The 20,940-nt window shown below is 36.5% G+C and overlaps 1 protein-coding gene and 1 pseudogene across 1 annotated transcript in view; both read left to right on the top strand.

Moving 5' to 3' along the window:
- Positions 1-20,940, top strand: part of SLC30A7 (solute carrier family 30 member 7) — an 85,242-nt gene that overhangs the window by 39,891 nt on the left and 24,411 nt on the right. Inside the window, exon 8 of the mRNA XM_041748345.1 lies at positions 393-528. Within this exon, the coding sequence (XP_041604279.1) occupies positions 393-528 (136 nt within the window). The remainder of the gene's footprint in view (positions 1-392; positions 529-20,940) is intronic.
- Positions 12,242-16,325, top strand: LOC121486914 (annotated as a pseudogene).

The raw sequence follows: 20,940 nt of genomic DNA, 5'->3' as shown, positions 1-20,940 counted from the left end.
TATTTCAATTCCCAGAAGTACTATTATTTCATTACTAAACACTAAAGAATGCATCTACATTCTTCCCAATTTTTGGATTGGTATTTAGTTTTTTATGGATAAAATCAGGAATATAGTTCTAAGATGAGACGCCTGGGTGGCTCAGCGGTTGAGCATCTGCCTTCGGCTCAGGGCGTGATCCTGGAGCCTTGGGATCCAGTTCCACATCGGGTTCCCTGTGAGGAGCCTGCTTCTCCCTCTGCCTGTGTCTCTGCCTTCTCTCTGTGTCTCTCATGAATAAATAAATAATCTTTTTTTTTTTTTTTAAAAAAAAGGAATATGGTCTAAGAAATATTTATATTTTTCATTGATCAAAAGATACTATTTTAATTCTGATTATGCTTTGTTTCCAGGTGTATTTTTACACATTCTGGCAGATACACTTGGGAGTATTGGTGTAATTGCCTCTGCCATCATGATGCAAAATTTTGGTCTGATGATAGCAGATCCTATTTGTTCAATCCTGATAGCCATGCTCATAGTTGTAAGGTAAGGGTTATATGTTACTTTCAGGTATTAAAATGAAAGGTGAGAAATGTGCTACTTAAATTACAGATCTTCAGTACGAATTATGATGATTGTATTGACTTTCCTTTTGCCTTTAACAAATTCCTATGTAGATTATTTCTCTTTTCATCTTCCTATATATTTCTTGCCTAGGTTTTGATGTTCCTTTTGGTATTTAGCAATTAAACTTTTGAGTTTCTAACTCAAATTAGGATTTTTTTGAATCCAACATTCTATCTGTAGAATAGAACACTGATAATAAAAAATGTATTAACTATAGTTAGAATCTTATTCTGTATCTTACACTATCAAATGCAAAAGGATTTTAAAGTTTCTTCTACAACTATTTGATTTAGAAAGTTACATTATCATTGCAGAAGTCTTATAAAAATGCTTTTTGAGGTATATAAATATCTGTCTCTCTAATCTAGGTTTATAAAATTTTGATGAATGAGTTACCTCTTAGTTTATCTCTATTGTGCTAATGTGTATATAAAGTGGGTGTTTGTATAAATTCTCAAATACTTGCTGAATTAGATGGCATAGTATCTCAAGTTTATCACACTCTGAGATACATTTTATTATTGCTTTAATTTTTATCAGAATAATGGAATACTGTGTGTCTTTCACAGTCTTGAATTATTTAATATATAAATTATATAAACATATGTCTTGATTTGACTCTCTTTGTTTTATTTATCCATAATAATTTTACAGTCAATAAAATTTGCTTTCTAATAATAACTAGAGGGCAGACTATGAGGATTTTTTAGGTTATGCTTGAATAGGATACCCTTAATTTGATGGAATTATAATCTTATAAATTAGTCATAAATATAGATTTTGAAGTTCTTGCCCTTAAAAAGATACACACTTTAAACATGGAGATTATTTTTTAAGTTTCTTCAAATTATTTGTATTAGGAAGCAACTCTGCTATGTAAAAGTCCTTTATAAAGTTTGGAACTTTCTTCATCTTTGGAAATCCTTTTTTTTTTTTTTTCCTTTTGAGAACATACAAGTGGTGGGGAGAGGGAGAATTTTTTTTTTAAGATTTATTTATTAGAGAGCACAAGCAGGGGGAGGGGCAGAGGGAGAGGAAGAAGCAGATACCCCACTGAGCAGGGAGCTGGATGGGGGGCTTTACCCCAGGACCCCAGGGTCATGACCTAAGCCAAAGACAGTTGCTTAACCAACTAAGTTACCCAGGAGCCCCTTCAGGTCTTCTTTTATAGGGTAAGCCATCATTGGTGCATCATTGTCACCTGTCTATAGTTCACATTAGGGTTCCCTCTTGGTATCATACATTGGAGTGTGCATTGTTCACTCAGGCACCCCCATCTTTGGAAATTTTAACTATGCTTCCTTGAAAGTTCAGTTTACATGTCACATAATTTTATGAAGCTTAACTCCTGATAGATTTGGTAACTTCTATACCTCTCAATTTGCATATTTAATGTTCATTTTATTTTGTATTATAATATAGTTTTAGTTGCTTCTAATACTTAGAGGTGGATCTTCCTAATGGTTTTTCTTTTTTTAAATTACTATACTAATTCTATCTATTGTTGCTTGGAAGAGATTGGCTTCTCTGTCTCTCTCTAGACTCTTCTGCACCCTGTGGCCACAGTGATCTTTTAAATGAAGATTATGGTACAGGAAACATCATCTTGCTTTAAATTCTTTAGTGGCACTTTCTTACCCTCAGGAAAAGTCTAAACTCAATGGGGTGTTATGATGTTACCCATTTATTTCTTGGTCTCTCTCTTGCCCTTCTCAATTTATATTCTCTCCAGCCATGTTAAATTACTTTCAGTTTCCTGAAAATATGTAATGAGCTGTCAGGACTCTGGGCTTTTTTTTTTTTTTTTAAGATTTTATTTATTTATGAGAGACACAGAGAGAGAGAGAGAGAGAGAGAGAGAGAGAGAGGCAGAGACACAGGCAGAGGGAGAAGCAGGCTCCATGCAGGGAACCTGACGTGGGATTTGATCCCGGGTCTCCAGGATCAGGCCCCGGGCTGAAGGTGGCGCTAAACCGCTGAGCCACCAGGGCTGCCCAGGACTCTGGGCTTTGATCACTTTTCCTTTCCCCAAAATACTCATCATGAGTGCCTGTCTCCCTCCTTCCACAAATATGTCCATTGTAACTGCTCATCCTTCAGATCAGATTTCAGTTTTAACAGCACTTCCTTCAGGAAGCATTTCCTGATTGTCCACCTCTCAGGCTGGGTTAAATATACCTATAGCACTTTTTACTATTCCTTTCATGGCATTTACTTACCAAATTAAAATAGTTTGTTTATTCTCTCTTAAGCTCCATGAGGGTAAATTGTTTTTTCATTGTTTAAAGTCAACACCAGACTCCATCAGGCAAAAAGTTTGTATATTTTGGATTTGAAGCAAAATAAATTCATGTTTTTTTCAACCTTGGAAGAATTATTTTCTCTGTTCCCAATTAGGGAATTCTTACTTAGTTCTATTCCCATTCAGTTAGTCCATAAATATGAATAAATAAAAAAAATACATGTACCAACTTTTTTACTGAAATAGAACATGTTTAAAAACTGCACAAATCATTTTCAACAAATATTTATTAAATAGGCCCTCTCATCAGAGTAGTGATACAATACTGCTTTAATCTTACATTATAATAGAGAGAGAGACAACAAACAAATTAATAAACTACACAAATATCAAGTAGTTATTTGTAGTGTGCAGAGAATGAAGCTAGGATGATAGTGATTAGGTTGCTACTTTAGATTGAGAGATAAGAGAAGTCTTCTGAAGAGGGGGCATTTAAACTGAGATTTGAAGATCACAAGAGAGCCCGTCAGAGGAAGAGTATTCTGTAAGGAACAGCAAGTATAAAAGTCCTGTAGGGAAAACAATGTTGGCCAATATGGTGGAAGTGGAAGGAGTAAGATGAGAGTGGATTGAGTGAGATAAACTCGGAGAGACAGGTCTGGGGAAATGAGCCAGGGTTAGGAGTTTGGGTTTTATTTTAATTGCAGTGGAAACCATGAGGAAGTGACATTATTTAATTGGTATTTTTAAAAATTACTTTGGCTGATGTGTAGATAATGGACTATAAGGGGCAAGAGTACAAAAAGAGCAGCTAGAAAGCTATTAGAGTTGATGAATGAGAGGCCATGATGGCTTGGTCTGAGGTAGTCATCTAGGAGCTGGAGAGATACACATAAAGTTAGAAAATGCTTTGGGCTTAAACCTAATAAATATTTGCTTCTGGATATAAATTTTTAGGTCAGGGTTGAGTGAAAGAGAGGAATCAAGGATAATTTCTAGAGTTTTTACATGAGCAATATAGTAAAGGAAAGTGTCCTTATGAAAGGAAAGACTAGGGGAAGAAAAATGTTTCTTTTTGAAGGACACTGCAGATCAAAAGGTCTGTTTTGGGTATGACTAAGTTTGAGATCTCATTAGACGTTTGTATAGAGATCTCACGTAGGCAGGGATGTACAAATGTGGAATTCTTGGGAGAACTCAGCTGAAGAGGAAGAATTGGAAATGGTATACACATAGATTTAAAGCCATGGAGTGGCATTTATTTGGCATGAATCACCCCTTCCATTTTCCTGGAAAACATCCTTCTTTTCTGTAGAACCCAGTTTAGCTCCAGGGTCAGGGTCCCTTTCAATATAGTGTTTTAAGCAGCCACAGCCAACCAACTACAGTTGGCTTTCAAGATAAAACCTGTTGGGGACACCTGGATGCCCTGGGCTCAGTGGTTGAGTGTCTGCCTTCAGCTCAGGTCGTGATTCCGGGATCCTGGGTTGGAGTCCCGCATCAGGCTCCTTGCAAGGAGCCTGCTTCTCCCTCTGTGTCTCTTATGAATAAATAAATAAAATCTTAAAAAAAAAAAAAAAGTTAATATCTATATATCATCCTTATCTAAGTCTTACTGGTCTGTTTATAAAGGTTTTTCTTACTAGTTTACATAAACATAGTTTCTAATTCATATAATTTGATTCTTTCTCATTATTGTTAGACTTTTTTATCTGTTGTTTTCCTTTGTTCTGATGGTAAAAGTAATACATTTGACTGTAAAAGACTCAAAACATTACTGAAATGTACAACTTATCTATTGAAATGTTCTCGTAATCTCACCTCTTAGAGATAAACCAGGAAACTTTAACCATACCTTAAAATCATTCAATAAATGTTTTAGTGCATACTCTGTGCTAGACAGTAAACAACATAGGCAAATACCAAACCCCTGTGGAGCTTATATTCTAATAGAGGTTATAGTCAATAAAGCAGATGAACACACAAAGAATATAATGTGGTGGTGAATTTTATGAAGCAGGTAAGGGAGTGCTATTTTAGAAGGGCTTGGAAAGTTCTCTGCATAAGGTGACATTTGAACAGAACCTTTAATAGTGAAGGAGAGGGGCAGGAGACTGTTCACAGGAAGATTAGAAGGTATAGGGAACTTCAGATAATCCCAATAAGGTGGGAACCTTCCTGGCATGGGTAAGGAGCAGTGAGGAGGGCAGGGTAGCTGAAGTGCAACATACAGGGCAGAGTATAGAGTATCTAGAGTTCGGGGAGAAGGTTGGAGTGGAAAGATAAACTCTTGGGTGTCACCTGCTTATGTATGGTACTTAAAGCCATGAGATTGGATGAGTTTTCCCAGAGAATGAGAACCTGTAGAGAGGAGAAGCAGTCTGAGGACTGAACCTTGAAAGGCGAGGCACAGGAAGTAACTCCATCCAAGGAGAGTGGCCAGTGGGTGGACGAGAGACGCAAACGCACATTGTCTTAGGAGCCCAGTGCAGAAAGTGTTCCAAACAGGAAGGAGTGATCAATCCTGTTAAATGCTGCTGTGACTGGTAATTGTAACTTAGACAAGACAGTCAGAAGGATAATGAAAAGGAAAGCCTGTTCAGAGACGCTGCAGGAGGGAAAGGGAAGGAAAGAAATGGGGGTAGTAGCAACTGTAGTCAACTTGTTAAGGCCTTTGCTCTAAAGGGCGCAGTGTGATTGCCTGCCAGCGCTGACAGCCCACTTTGAGGCTTGCGGTCATAAATTTAAAGTGAAAACCACTAGCACTGTTGTAGGTTTTTCTCTGGTCTTGCTCAGCTACTTGATAAAAGGTATGGGAGAGACAGAGAGATTCAGCCGGTTTGGGGTTTCCTCAGAGGAGCACTGACAGAGTGAGAAAGGAGCATAGCAGGGATCATGGCTGTGGAAAATGGAGATTTAAAGGTGGTAGTAGATGCTGAAAAAGGAGAAAAGTGAGAGTTAGCAGCAGGTCGGAGCTCTGGCAGAAGGATGAGTAGAACGAGTAGGGGGTGCACAGATTGGGAGGGGCCTGAACTTGGCATCTGCTGGTCTCTGGTGTGGCGGCAGGGGTGGATCCGGGTAAACGCCTCAGACAGGCCAGGTGTGCTGGATGGACTGCCCGCATGGGTGTGTAAACCGAGAGTAATGAAGAGGGTGGAGGTGGAAAGAGAATAAGCCCACAGCCCCACTCGTTAGGGACGGAGCAGAGCTAGCTAGAGTCAGCGCTGGAGTCAGGATGGGGGGAGCGTGGAATAATCCGCCTGCCCGGGCTTTAAAGGAACTATGTTTTGGGGATGGAAGTCGGAGGAGCAAAGATCTGGAAATAGTAGTGAGGACGTTTACCTGACCACAAGCTCTAGCAGTACGTGGAGTGTGGGAGAGAAAGCAGTGCTGTAGAGACAACAGTGTCCTCAGGCAGTAGCCAGTTTTCAGGAACAGCATGATCATGTTATGGCTATTCAGTGAGGAAGCTGAGGATTTAACGAAAATTATGCACTTAAGAGTATCTTTTAAATTGTGGAAATAATTATATCAACAAAGAAACTTGGTATAGAAAAAGGATAAGAGAAAAATTACTCATAGTTCCACCAGCCAAGAGAACTATGTTAATATTTTTGTGGGTTTTCTTTTGGTGTTTTTCTTTTATTCATGAGCCCCTTTAAAGACACACACACACAATTTTCGTTTGCAGTATTATATAAAATTACACTGTTAAGAAAATTGTTTTAGTTTTTTTCTCTAATACTATATAGTCATTACAGAAAACTAGGAAAATGATGAAAAAAGAGGTTAAGAAAAGTCAGTCTGGATCAAATCTAAAGGTCACATTACCACTGTTAATAGCATTTCTTTACAGTCATATCTAGACTCTTATGTATTTATTTGTTTTTTACATTCAGTTTCTACTGTATATGCTGATTGTTAAGCTTGGTCAGCATTAGAGCATTCAAAGGTTCTAAATGAAAAATAAAAGTACTTTAAGTCAGTAGAGTTTCAGAATGATTTATTAAGTAGCAAGTCTTTCATTCAATGATAGATAAAACAAAGGTTAAAAAAAAACAAAGGTACAGGGCAACACATACAATGATTCATTATTACAGAGTCTATATCTAAAGTATATATTTCCCATTATATGTATCAGGGGAAAATATCAGAATATATATATATATATAATATATGCATGCATATGTGTGTGTGTATACATACATACATTATTTGGGTCTTTCTGGGTGGTGCCATTGTATTTTTTGGGGGGGGGGTGGGGTGATAATAGTTTTAAAATTGTGCTTCCTTCTTAACATCTCTAAGGCAAACCAACATTTATTTGGCAAATGTTGGCAAACCAACATTTATTTATTTACTTATTTTTTTATTTTTTTAATATTTTATTTATTTATTCTTGAGATACCAGAGAGAGGCAGAGACATAGGCAGAGGGAGAAGCAGACTCCATGCAGGGGGCCTAATGTGGGACTCCATCCTGGAACTCCGAGATCATGGCCTGAGCCAAAGGCAGACTCTCAACCACTGAGCTGCCCACACATCCTCTATTTTATTTTTAAAAAAAAATTTTTTTAAAGATTTTATTTATTCATAGAGATGCAGAGAGAGAGAGAGGCAGAGACACAGGCAGAGGGAGAAGCAGGCTCCATGCAGGAAGCCTGACGTGGGACTCGATCCACGGTCTCCAGGATCACGCCTTGGGCTGCAGGCGGCGTGAAGCCACTGCGCCACCAGGGCTGCCCTATTTTTAAATTTTTACTTAAATTTAACTAATTGACATATATATTATGGGTTTCAGAGCTAGAGCTCAGTGATTCATTAGTCTTCTATAACACCCAATACTCAATATCACATGTTCTCCTTAATGTTATATCACCCACTGACTATGTCCTCCTGACCTTCTTCCCCTCCAGCAACCCTCGGTTTGTTGCCTATGATTAAGAGTTTCTTATGGTTTGTCTCCCTCTCTGATTTAACCTTGTTTTGTTTTTCTCCTCTCTTCCCCTATGATCCTCTGTTTTGTTTTTTAAATTCCACATATGAGTGAGATCATATGATAACTATCTTTCACCGATTGACTTACATCATCTCCTCTAGTTCCATCCATGTCATTGCAAATGGCAGGATTTCTTTTTCTTTCCTTTTCTTTCTTTTCCTTTTTTTTTAATGTCTGAATAGTAGTTCATTGTATATACACACCACATCTTCTTTATCTGCTCATTTGTTGATGAACATCTGGGCTCTTACCATAGTTTGGCTATTGTGGACATTGCTGCTATAAACATTGGGGTGCAGGTACCCCTTTGGATCACTACATCTGTATCTTTGGGGTAAATACCCAATAGTGGAATTTGTGTTGGAATGGAAAGTGAATTCATAACAGCATGCAGAAATCTGAGTAATTAGTTGTAGCTTTTTTGGGGTGCAGGTACCCCTTTGGATCACTACATCTGTATCTTTGGGGTAAATACCCAGTAATAGTATTTGTGTTGGAATGGAAAGTGAATTCATAACAGCATGCAGAAATCTGAGTAATTAGTTGTAGCTTTGAATCACACTGTGATTTATTTAAAAGTGGTGCCCTTTACATAGAAGCTTTTTGAGGAACCTCCATACTGTTTTCCAGAGTAGTTGCACCAGCTTTCATTCCCACCAACTGTGTACAAGGGTTCCCCTTTCTTTGCATCCTTGCCATGTCATTTCCTGACTTTATTTTAGCCATTCTGACTGGTGTAAGGTAGTATCTCATTGTGGTTTGATTTGTATTTCCCTGATGCCAAGTGATGTTAAGCATTTTTTCTTCATGTGTCTGTTGGCCATTTGTTTGTCTTCTTTGGAGAAATGTCTCTTCATGTCTTCTGCCCATTTCTTGAATGGATTATTTGTTCTTTGGGTGTTGAGTTTGATAAGTTCTTTATGGATTTTAGATACTAGCCCTTTATCTGAAATATCATTTGCAAATATCTTCTCCCATTCTGTTGGTTGTCTTTTGGTTTTGTCGACTGTTTCCTTTGCTGTGCAAAAGCTTTTTATCTTGATGAAGTCTCAATAGTTCATTTTTGCCTTTGTTTCCCTTGCCTTTGAAGCATGTCTAGCAAGAAGTTGCTGTGGTCAAGATTAAAGAGGTTGTTGCCTGTGTTCTCCTTTAGGATTTTGTTGGATTCCTGTCTTGCATTTAGATCTTTCATCCATTTTGAGTCTATTTTTTGGGAAACCAACATTTCTGACTTTGTCTTAAAAACAATTTTCTTAAATGGAGAGCAATAAAAAAAGTAGCTCCAAAGTACAAAAACAAAGACATTCCAGTTGTCTATTTTTATGTTAAGAAATCAAACTTAATTTACTTAAATGTTCCTATGATAATGAAGTATTTGTAAGCAGATCACTCAGAGGTTTCTTAAGTTGAGTAAGTTTGCCCGGTTAGCCAAAACTGATTTTAGGAAATAGATAAAAACTCTTACAGACTCAACAAAATAGAGTATATAAAGTCTTTACCTTTAATTTTTATATATATTTGCAGTTCACCACGAGCAAAAGAAATAATAGGACTCTACATGTTTTCTGGACCTAAATGTTCCTCAATTGAGAACATGCCGTGGAAATAGACATCTCTTCCTTGTAGGCTGCCCCATGAAAATGTTCCATTTTCATTTTCACAGTGAAAATGAGATCTTAGAAAAATTTTTTCTCTCCACATTTTCTGCTATAGGCAAAGGATGCTTTAAATTGCTCAGTAAAACTGAGTTGTGCTGTGGATTTTGTTTCCCAATGAAAAGCAGGAGATCGAATATAACAGTAAGAGTATAATATTTTTATCTTCTGAAAATACATTTAAGAGATTTCAGAGTTGTTTTGCTCTTTTTTTTCCTTAGTATTTGTGTTGGAATGGAAAGTGAATTCATAACAGCATGCAGAAATCTGAGTAATTAGTTGTAGCTTTGAATCACACTGTGATTTATTTAAAAGTGGTGCCCTTTACATAGATCTGTAGTGTGATTTTTGATTCACTTAGGTAAAGGAGGAACCTATGCATGATGGGAAAAAATACATAAACAGGATGCAGAAATAAGCTTTGTTTCAGGTGTGGTATTTTTGAAGTTGTGCTAGAATTTTTTTTTTTTATCAGTTTTCTACAACTCACCAGTTACCACCTTGTGGTGCTTTGTACCTTTTTACCATAATCATTTATAAATACAAAGAAAAACTTTTAAACAGAAGAAATTGTTGTTTTGTTAGGTGTGAAAGTTTTTCAAGTAATATATTTATTTCTTATCATTTTGAAGGAAAAAATAGCCCAACTTACAGAGGCAAACTAAAGTACAGACTTTAGAAATGGCGGTAATGGTCATAAGTAGAGATATGAAATGGAAAGAATATGCACTAATTAAAAGAAAATTTATATACTTGAAATATAAATCATATTGTTAGTGAATATAGGTTTTGGAACAGATACTGATTTCGATAAATCTCGTTGATTCTGTGGTTAAATAGACAATTGTACATATATTAACTAAAAAATAGCATTTTTTAAACATATAAGAAGCTGCCATATCTTCAAATAGTCATATATGAAGATTATGGGGTTTTTTTTTTTAAAAAAAGGTTTTGCCTAATAATTTCCTTTATGGCTCATCTTTCACTTTCAAATGGTTATAATTTATGAACTGTATTTCTTGGGTAAAGTAAGCGGTTCCTTAAGATTTTAACTTGTTTGTATATGTGTCTATACTGTAAAACAAATGGGAAGAACATCATTGTATAGTAACTATTTCTTAATCATATATAAGACTATCATAGTGAAAGCATTTATAAATACTAATTAGTCTAATAGCCTTTCTCACCCAGCATTCTGGGAGAGAATCCCTAAGGCATTCATTTGTTTGTAAGTATTAACCTCGCACCTGTGCATTAGAAAAGTACTGGTTATGTTACCATCCTTGGTGGCATTCAGAAGTAGTCACTCAAACTATTTTGTGTGTTTGGTAGTTCAGAGCATGAATCCTAGTTAAGAAAGGGTGGCAAAACGGTCTTAGAAATATTGGAAAGAGGGCGCCTGGGTGGCTCAGTCAGTTAAGCATCTCCCTTTGGCTCAGGTCATGATCCCCAGGTTCTGGGATTGAACTCTGAGTTGGGTTCCCTGTCACTGAAGAGTCTGCTTCTCCCTCTCCCTCTGTCCCCTCCAACTCCCCCCCCCCCCGACCCATGAGCCCAAAAGAACTCATGCTCTCTTTCTCAAATAAGTAAAATTTTAAAAAAATAAAAAATACTGGAAAGAACAGAGCAAATATGGTAATGTGTTAGTGATCATTAGCATATTGAACAAGAGAATATTTGAGACTACTTTAGACAAGAGAGTGAGACTTAAAAATTTGAAAAAAGATTATTCTTTTAATCAAATCTATGGTTTTATTTCTGTAAAACTCATGAAAATAATGGAAAAATTATGACAAGCATAATTTAGTACAGTCACAGATGTAAAATTGGTGTACAATATTAATACTCATATATAACCAAAATCCAGTGTATGGTATAAAATGTGTAAAACCTGTGTGAGGAAGTTTTTAAACATTTCTAAAACACGCAAATGGACTTTACTGAGCCTCTTTTGTTTTTGAAGAATCAACATCATAAACATGTTAACTCTTACATTTATTTATAAACTTAAAACTATTTAAATAAAAATACCAAGCGTTTTTTTCTGAAGGGTTATAGTAAAAGGTTCTTTTATTTTATTTTAAAGATTTTATTTATTAAAAAAAATAATAATAAAATAAAGATTTTATTTATTCATTCAGGAGAGACACAGAGAGAGAGAGACAAGGGAACATGCAAAGGGAGAAGCAGGCTCCCCTCAGGGAGCCCAATGTGGGATTCAGTCCCAGGACCCCAGGATCATGCCCTGAGCCGAAGGCAGGTGCTCAACCGCTGATCTACCCCGGTGTCCCAACAGTTGATTTTAAAGTTTATAAGGAAAAACAAACAAGCAGGAGGAATGCCCAGGAAAACCTTGGAAAAGAAAATATAAAATGTAAGGCCTTTATAATTAAAATAGTGAAGTGCTTGAAGAAGTAAACTAATGGAGCAGATTAGAAAGTCAGAAGTAGATTTATGTGCAAATACAAATTTAAGAACAAAAGTGGCATTTTAAATCAGTGAGGAAAAGATGAGCTTTCTAATAACTGGATAGCCATTTAGAGAAAGATAAATTTGGAACTGTAGCTCATACTATATATACTTGGGTGAATTCCAAATTGATTAGAGTTCTCAAAGTAAAATATGACACCTTGCTAATACTGGTAGAAAGCATGTCTGAATTGTTTTATAATATGAGAATATTAGAGGAATAACTATGGCTCAAAACCTAGAATCAGTAAGAAAAAAGAAGCATCAAAAGGGAAGTCCAGCTCTTTTTCCTCAGGAAGGTTGCAGTGAGAGCAGCTGTGGTGCTGGTCTCTGAGCTCTCCAACTCCACTCTTGTTGCCATAGTGACACCTGCACTCACCACTGCCATAACTGAGCAGATGACACTTCATGGCACCCAAAGTCCCACAACATTTGGGTAACCCAGATCCCTACCAGTCCCCAGTGATCCTGTCTGCCTCTTGAGATAAGACCATCATCATGTGGAAGCTGACCAGGGATGAGGCTAACTATGGCATCCTGTAGTGCCCTTTAGGGTCATTCTCCCTTTGTTAGTGATGTGGTCAGCTCCTCAGATGGCCAGTTTGCCCTCCTAAGCTCCTGGGATGGAACCCTTCACCACAGGTACCACTGCATGCAGATTTGTAGGCCATACGAAGGATGTGCTGAGTATGGCCATCTTGGACAACCAGCAAATTGTCTCTAGCTCCTGAGATAAAACCATCAAGTTGTGGAATACTTGGACAGTGTGCAAATATACCATCCAGGATGAGAGCCATTCAGAGTGGGTGTCTTGTGTCTGCTTTTCACCCAATAGCAACAATTCCATCATTGTCTCCTGTCGCTGGGACAAGCTGGTCAAGATATGGAGCCTAGCAAAATGCAAGCTGAAGACAAGTCCCATTGGCTGCCTGAACACTGTGACTGCCTCTACAGATGGATCCCTCTGTGCTTCTGGAGGCAAGGATAGCCAAGCCAAGCTGTAGGACCTCAATGAAGGCAAGCACCTTCATATGCTAGATGGTGGGGACATCATCATTGCCCTGTGCTTTAGTCCTAACCGATACTGGCTCTGTGCTGCCACGGTCCCCACCATCAAGATCTGGGACTTGGAAGGCAAGATCATTATAGATGAACTGAAATAGGTAGTTAGCAGTACAGGCAGCAAGGAAGAGCCCCCCACCTCCTCCAGTATACCTCTCTGGCCTGGTCTGCTAATGGCCATACTCTGTTTGCCAGCTATATAGAGAACCTGTGGGAAGGTGGCAGGTGACCATTGCCATCCCCTAGAAGCATATGGCAGAGCTTTAGAAATAAGACATTGGCTTTCTGACTTTAAAAAACAAACACAATTGAAAGGGAAGTCGAAGGCATAATAAACTGGTAAGTATTTGCCACTTAGAACGTGAAAGGCTAACCTCCCTAATATAGAGGTTAGCTCCCTAATATAGAGCTCCCCCCCCCAAAAAAAATAAAAGACTAACAACTTGATAAACAAGTGGGCAAAAGTGTTAAGTTCACGTAGTTCATAGGAAAACAAATACAAGTGGCTTTCATATAAAAGTAGTTTATCCTCACTCATAAAAAAGAAATGCCAATTAAAACTACATTGAGACAACAGCTTTCATCTACCAGGTGGATAAATACCCAAAAGTGTGTGTAATTTTTTTGTCAAGGCTATAGGTAAAATAGGCAGAACATTGCTGCAGAAATGAGGATGGTACTGTCCCTGCAGAAAGAATGTTGACATTATCTATCATACATAAATGTGCATTTATCTTTAATTAAGGAGGCCTACTTCTAGAAATACTTGTATCCTAAAGATGAACTGGAAAAAATATGAAAGGATATATTTATAAGGTCATTCTTTGTGGCTTTATTATAGCCCCAAATTGGATAGAACACAAATGTCCATCAGAAAGTTTTGTGCAGCCCTAAAAAAACAGGGTAAGTTGGGGGAAGAGAGGTGACATTGGCAAGACAGCAGAATAGGAAGCCCTAGATTATCTTTCCTTCATGGAGGACAGAAATTTAACACAGGAAAAATAACAAAATATCTCTGTAGAAATCCTGAAACCAGTTCCAAGGGTCCTGCACCCCAGGCTAGTGGTAAACCAACCATGTGGAGTCTTGGTAGGAAATATGACACTTTGTTCTCTCTCTAATTAGAGCCACTCCTACCCCCACCCCCCATCCCTCCACAGGGTGGAGTGTTTGGGAGGAAAACCCCAACTCCCACATTCTCCCTGGAAGAGGGAAAGGAGTTGAACATAACTCCAACTGACTTTTGGGGGTTGCTGTCAGAGAGACAGTGTCTTTCTTTCTTGTATCCAAGTACTGATGGAAACAAGATACCGGCTGGCTTGGGCATCCCTAAGAACGTCCTGCGTTAGTCTGCAGTACCACAGACCGACACTAGATGGAACCCCAAGACTGGATTTACTATAGATGAGATGGTTGCAATATTACAGACACGCACAAAGGGGAGCTCCTGAGTAGACGTGGACAAATCTCAAAGAGGACTTGCAAAAAAGCACAAAGAGGACACATACCCAGAAGAGACTTTTCTTTCCTCCAGAATCTCTAGCCAGACCGAGTAAAAAAAGTCATCCTTGTATGAAATCAGACTACAAAGTTGGGAGAGTTGATTGATTCTTCAGACGCGCAAATCCCAGGAACAAAAAATAAGACGTGTAAAGAAACAGCAAACTGTGATACATTTAAAGAAACAAATTAGATCTACAGAAACCAAATCAAAAAAGGGGAAGGGGATATAAATTCCCAGGTAAATAATTCAAAATTACCATCATAAGGATACTTTTAATTAAAAAGAAAGCATAGATAGACAACTAAACAAAATTAGGAATATGATGAAGGAACAAAATGAGAATAAGAACAAAGAGATAAAAACTAGGAAGAAGAGCTAAAAAATTCTGGAACTAAAAAATAATAGTACTAAATTGAAATATTCACTGGCAAGACTCAGTAAATTTGACCAGACAGAAGATAGGACCAGTGAACTTGAACACAGAACTTATAGAAATTACTGAAGCAGAGGAGTCAAAAACGAAAAATGAAGAAAGCCCAAGGGATTTATGCACAAGATGAACAATGAACAAATATGGGAGTCTCAGAAAGTGAGGAAGGGAAAGATTAAAGAACCTGTTGAAGAAATTTCACATTTGAGAAGAGAAATGGGTGTACAAATCAAGAAACTTAAAGAACTAGGATAAATCTAAAGAGGTGTACACTGGGATGCATCATAATTAAACTGTCAAATATCACATGTAGAGTGAGAATCTTGAAAGCAGCAAGGGGAAAACAACTTGTCACATGCCATGCTAGCCACAAAGAAAATGTCTATAGAACGTACACAAAGGGAAATGAGAAGTGAATCAGAACATGTCACTACAGAAAATTCAAACACCAAGAGAGGAAACAAACAAAAAGCTATAAGAAAACAATGAACAAATGGTAATAGTAAGTCTTTTCATACCAGTAGTTACTTTAAATGTTAACAGATTAAACACATGTATTAAAAGACATAGGCTGGCCGAATGTATTAATAATAATAATAATAATAATAAAAAAACATGGGGTGCCTGGTAGCTCAATCTGTCAAAGTCTGACTCTTAATTTCAGCTCAGGTCATGATCTCAGGATTGTGAGATTTAGCCCCATGTCCAGCTCTTTACTGGGTATGAAGCCTGCTTAAGATTCTCTCTCTCCCTCTGCTCCTTGCCCTCTAAACAAAACAAAAACAAAACATGATCCAGTTTTGTTCTGCCATAAAAGATGGACTTTAGATCCAAATTTACACAGACTAAAAGTGAAAAGGTGGAAAAAGACATTCTGTGCAAACAGGAACCTAAAGAGAGTTCAGAGTGGCCATACTTCTATCAGACAATATATATATATATCTTTCCACTCAATAACACTAGACACATTTTTCTTGAAACATGGAACAATATCCCAGATAGACTACATGTTAGGTAACAAAAAGTCCTAACATTTTAGAAGATTAAAATCATACAAAATATCTTCTCTGATCAAAATGTAAAGAAACTGGAAATCACTAGCAGAAGGAAAATATGAAAATGCAAAATTATGTGGAAATTAAATAATATATTCTTTAACAACCAGTGAGTCAAAGAAGAAATTACAAAGGAACTTCGAAAATATCTGCAGACAAAATGAAAACAAAAATACAACATATCAAAACTTACAGGATACAGTGAAAGGAGTAGTAAGAGGGAAGTTCATAGTGACACATGCCCACATTAAAAAAAAAATCTCAGCATATTCACCTGACTTTCTTTTATCTCATTTTAGTTTTGTGAAGAAAAAAAAAAAACCTCAACAACCTAACTTTATATGTTAAAGAATTGGAAAAATAAAACTAAAAAACTAGAGTGTTAGCAGAAGGAAGGAAATAAAGATTGGATCAGATATAAATGAAATAGAGAATAGAAAACATCAGCAAAACCCAGAGTTGGTTTTTTTAAAAGATCAACAAAATTGACAAACCCTTTGGTAGACAAACTCTAAGAAAAAAAAAGATTCAAATATCTAAAGTTAGCAACAAAAGAAGAGACTCTACAACTGATATCACAGAAATAAAAATATATATATAAGGAACTATAATGAACAATTATATGCCAGCAAATTGGAAATGGATGTATTTCCAGAAACATCCAACCTACCAAGACTGAATCATGAAGAAAAAAAAATCTGAACCTACAACTAGTGAGGAACCAATAATTAAAGAATTGAAGCACTAATCAAAAACTTTCAACAACAACAAAACACAGAACTGGATGAATTTACTGGTGAATTCTGAGTATTTAGAGAAGAATTAACACCAATTCTTTTTTCAGACTCTTCCAAGGAATTAAAGAGGAGAGGAGACTCTCAAACTCAGTCTGTGAGGCCAGAATGGCCCAAGTACTGAAACCAGACAAAAACATGACAGGAAAAGAAAACTAGACGCCCCCCACCCCAAAAAAAAGAGAGAAAGAAAGAAAAAGAAAACTAGACCAATTATTTCTCATGAATATTGGCAAAAGGGTCCTAAACAAAATAATAGGCAAAATTAATTCAACAGCACGTTAAAAGGATCTTGCATCATGACCAGGTGGGTTTTACACTTGGAATGTAAAGATAATTCAACATATGAAAATCAATTGATGTATAAAAAACCCAGTTAACATCATACTCAGTAGGGAAAGACTGAAAACTTTTCCTCTAAGATCAAGTACAATGTGGGCACGTCCAATTTCAGAAAGACTGTTCACTGTAACTACTGAACTACTGTTCACTATAGTACTGAAAATTTTAGAGCAATCAGACAAGAAAAAAAAAGGCATATAAACTGAAAAAAGCAGAATTAAAATTTCCTGTTCACACATGACTTGTTCTTATACGTAGGAAATCCTAAAGACTCCATTAAAAAGCTGTTAGGACTAATAAAAGAATTTAGTGAAGTTGCAGAATCCAAAATCTACACTCAAAACTCAGTTGTGTTTCTATATACTAACAATGACTGATCTAAAAATGAAATTTAGAAAATAGTCCCATTTACTGTAGCATCGAAAAGAATAAAATACTTAGGAATAAACTTCATCAAGGAAGTGAAAGACTTGTACACTGGAAACTACAAAACATTGCTAAAGGAAACCAAAGAAGATATGAGTAAAGGGAAAGAATCCTCTTGCTTATGGATCAGAATTTACTATTTAAATGTGTATACTACCCAAAGTGATCTACAGGTTTAATGCAATCTCTCAAAATCCCATGGATGGCTTTTGCTTTAAAAAAAAAAAATCTTAAGATCTGTATGGAATTTCAAAGGATGATGAATACCAATACAATCTTGAGAAAGAAGGCCTCACACTCCCTGATTTCAAAACATACTACAAACCAACAGTAATTAAGATGGTGTGGTTCTGGCATAAAGATAGGTATATAGACCAATGTAGCAAATAGCCCAGGAATAAACCTTTCCATATATAGCCAAATTATTTTTGACAAATTTATTTTGCCAAGGCACAGTGGGGAAAAAGGCAGGCAGTTCTCTTCAAGAAATGGTTTTAGGAAAACTGGATATCCACAGGCAAAGAATAAAGCTGGGCCCTTACCTTACACCACTTGCAAAAATTAACTCAAAATGGATTAAAGACCTAAATACATGATCTAAAACTGTTGAACTCCTAGATGAAAACATAAGGGGAAAGCTTCAGGACGTTGGGTTTGGCAGTGCTTTCTTGGCTATGACCCTGAAGGACAGGCAACAAAATAAAAAATAGACAAATGGGACTTCATCGAACTTAAAAGCTATTGCTGTGTCATAAGAAACAATCAACAGAGTAAAAAGGCAGCCTACGGAATGGGAGCAAATAATTGTAAATTATATAACTGATGAGAATTAATATGCAGAATATATTAGGAAAATCTACAACTTAAGCAAATAACAACAAATAATCCAGTTAAAAAATACGCAAAATATTTGAATAGACATTTCTCCAAAGAATGTGTACAACTAGCCAGTAAGCATATGAAGAGATACTCAAACAGCACTAATCATTAGGGAAATTAAATTATGAGATATCACCTCATCCATCAAGACAGCTTTTATCAAAAGAATAGATAATATGTATTCATGAGGTTATGGGGAATTTGGAACTTTTGTGCAGTGTTGGTAGGAGTGGAATGGTACAGCCATTATGGAAAATATGAATGTTCTTCAGAAAGCTAAGAGTAGACTTACCAGTAATCCCACTTTTGGGTATACGTCTAAAAGAACTCAGAGCAGGAAATCAAAGAGAGATTCACATTCCCAAGTTCATTGCAGCATTACTTTCAAGAGATAAGAGGTAGAAGTAACCCAGACGTCCAACAGATGAATGGATAAAGGAAATATATATACATAACAGTGGAATATGAAGCAGTCTTTAAAAAGAAGGAAATGGGGGCACCTGGGTGGCTCAGTGGTTAGGCGTCTGCGTTGGGCTTTAAAAAATAAAAAAGGAAAAGGAAATGCTGCTACATGCTAAACATAGGTGAATCTTGACATTATGCTAAGCAAAATAAGCCAATCCAAAAGGGGCAAGTACTATATGAGCCCATTCAGATGAAATATGTAATGTAGTCAGAATTATAGAATCAATGTAGAAAGGTGGTTGGGAAGGGCCAGAGACAGTGATTAATGGGTATAGAAGTTCACTGTTACAACATGAAAAAGTTGTAGAGATCTTTTGCACAACATTAACGCTACCATTACTAAAAAATGTTTAAGATGGTAAACTTAGGTGTTTTATCATAATAATAAAAGAATAGGGAAGACCTCTATATAGTAATATGTGATTTTCAAGATATATTACTAAAAAAAACACTTTGAGGGAGTGCCTGGGTGGCTGAGTCAGTTGAATATCCGACTCTTAGCTCAGGTCTTGATGTTGGGGTTATGAGTTCAAGTCCTGTGTTGGGCCCAGCATGGAGCCCACTTTAAAAAAAAAAAAGCAACACTTTGATAATGCAGCACGTGCATGCTATACAGGTGTATAGCTTAAGACGTGTAAAAGTAGCTCTGCTACCTTTAATATAAGCAGAAGAGGAGATACACATATAACATGCATGTTTTCTTACAAATTTCCAAAAGAAACTCTAGAAGGGTAAACCAAAAGCAAATATAATATGTTTACCTCTAGGCAGAGGGAAAGGATTAGAAGTGAGACTATGAATATTTTTTTTAAATATACTTTTGGCTTTGGAATCATTGACATTTTTAGCCTTTAAAAAAAATAAAACTAGGGTGGGGGAGGGGTAAGTGAGATAAAGGGGATTAAGAGTACACTAATCACAATAAGCTCTGAGTAATATGTAGAATTGTTGAAACACTATATTGTGCACCTGAAACTACTATAACACTATGTTAATTGATTGGAATTAATATTAAAATTTTTTTAAAATACAATTTTTATTGTTTTGTTATTATAAGTTTTTAAAGGTAAAAACCATATTAAGTTGTTTCAACTCTGATACACTTATTCATACACTTTTTTTCCTTTTTTTTCACTTGCCGCCAAAAGAAAAAAAAGAATAGTCCCTCTTGGTTTTTCAGTTTTAATGTTCATTGCTAATTTGTGTGTAATTAATTTCTAACTCTCTTCCATTAGCTATAGCCTGCACTTAAGTTACTCTGTTCTTGTTTAATTAATCCTTAGAAAAACATGATTTCTACCCCTATCTCAGCAACTAAGTATTTTCATGTAGTCAGTATCCAACGTAATGTAGCACTTAGAAACCTACCTTGAGATACTCAATAAAAAGTCTCTTCTCACAGTGCTTTTTTAAAAGTTTGATTTGGGTAAAACAATTTAATGAGGGTCCTTTTGCCTTAGCTTTGTATTTCTCATGTTTGGTTTACTTTTCACAAACATGAATTTGGAAGTTATCATTGAGGATGGGCCCTTCATGGTAACTAGGTGTCAGGGATTTGCTTCTGTTCAAGTTTTGACAGTACCAATCAGCTCTCAGCTGGTGGAAAACATTTATATCGTTATTACTACTCCTCTTTTCCTGGGCTTTTAAATTTCTTTTTGGGGTCCAGGCTTCCTGTACACTTTGAAGATCAGCTTTTCCTATAAAGTCAAACCTCTCGTATAGGCAAAGGTGCTCTGTGAGTACTAGCAAAGCCATGTTGGTGACTTCATTGGAAGAAATATTGTGCAGTGGTTAAGAGCATTTGCTAAAAGCAAGTGCCTAGGTTCAAATCCTGGTTTCACCATTTAGCTGTGTGACCTTGGGCAAGGCGCCTAAGCCTCTCTGTGCCTCAATTTTTCAACTTCAGAGTGGGGTTAATAGTAGTACCTACCTCATAATTTGTCATGTATGGAATAAATAGGTTAAGATATATAAAGTCTAGAACAAATTGGTTTAAAAAAAAAA

The sequence above is a fragment of the Vulpes lagopus genome, chromosome 3, assembly GCF_018345385.1.
Source record: "Vulpes lagopus strain Blue_001 chromosome 3, ASM1834538v1, whole genome shotgun sequence".
Classification (NCBI taxonomy): Eukaryota; Metazoa; Chordata; class Mammalia; order Carnivora; family Canidae; genus Vulpes; species Vulpes lagopus.
This window is presented reverse-complemented; position numbering and strand designations above follow the sequence as displayed.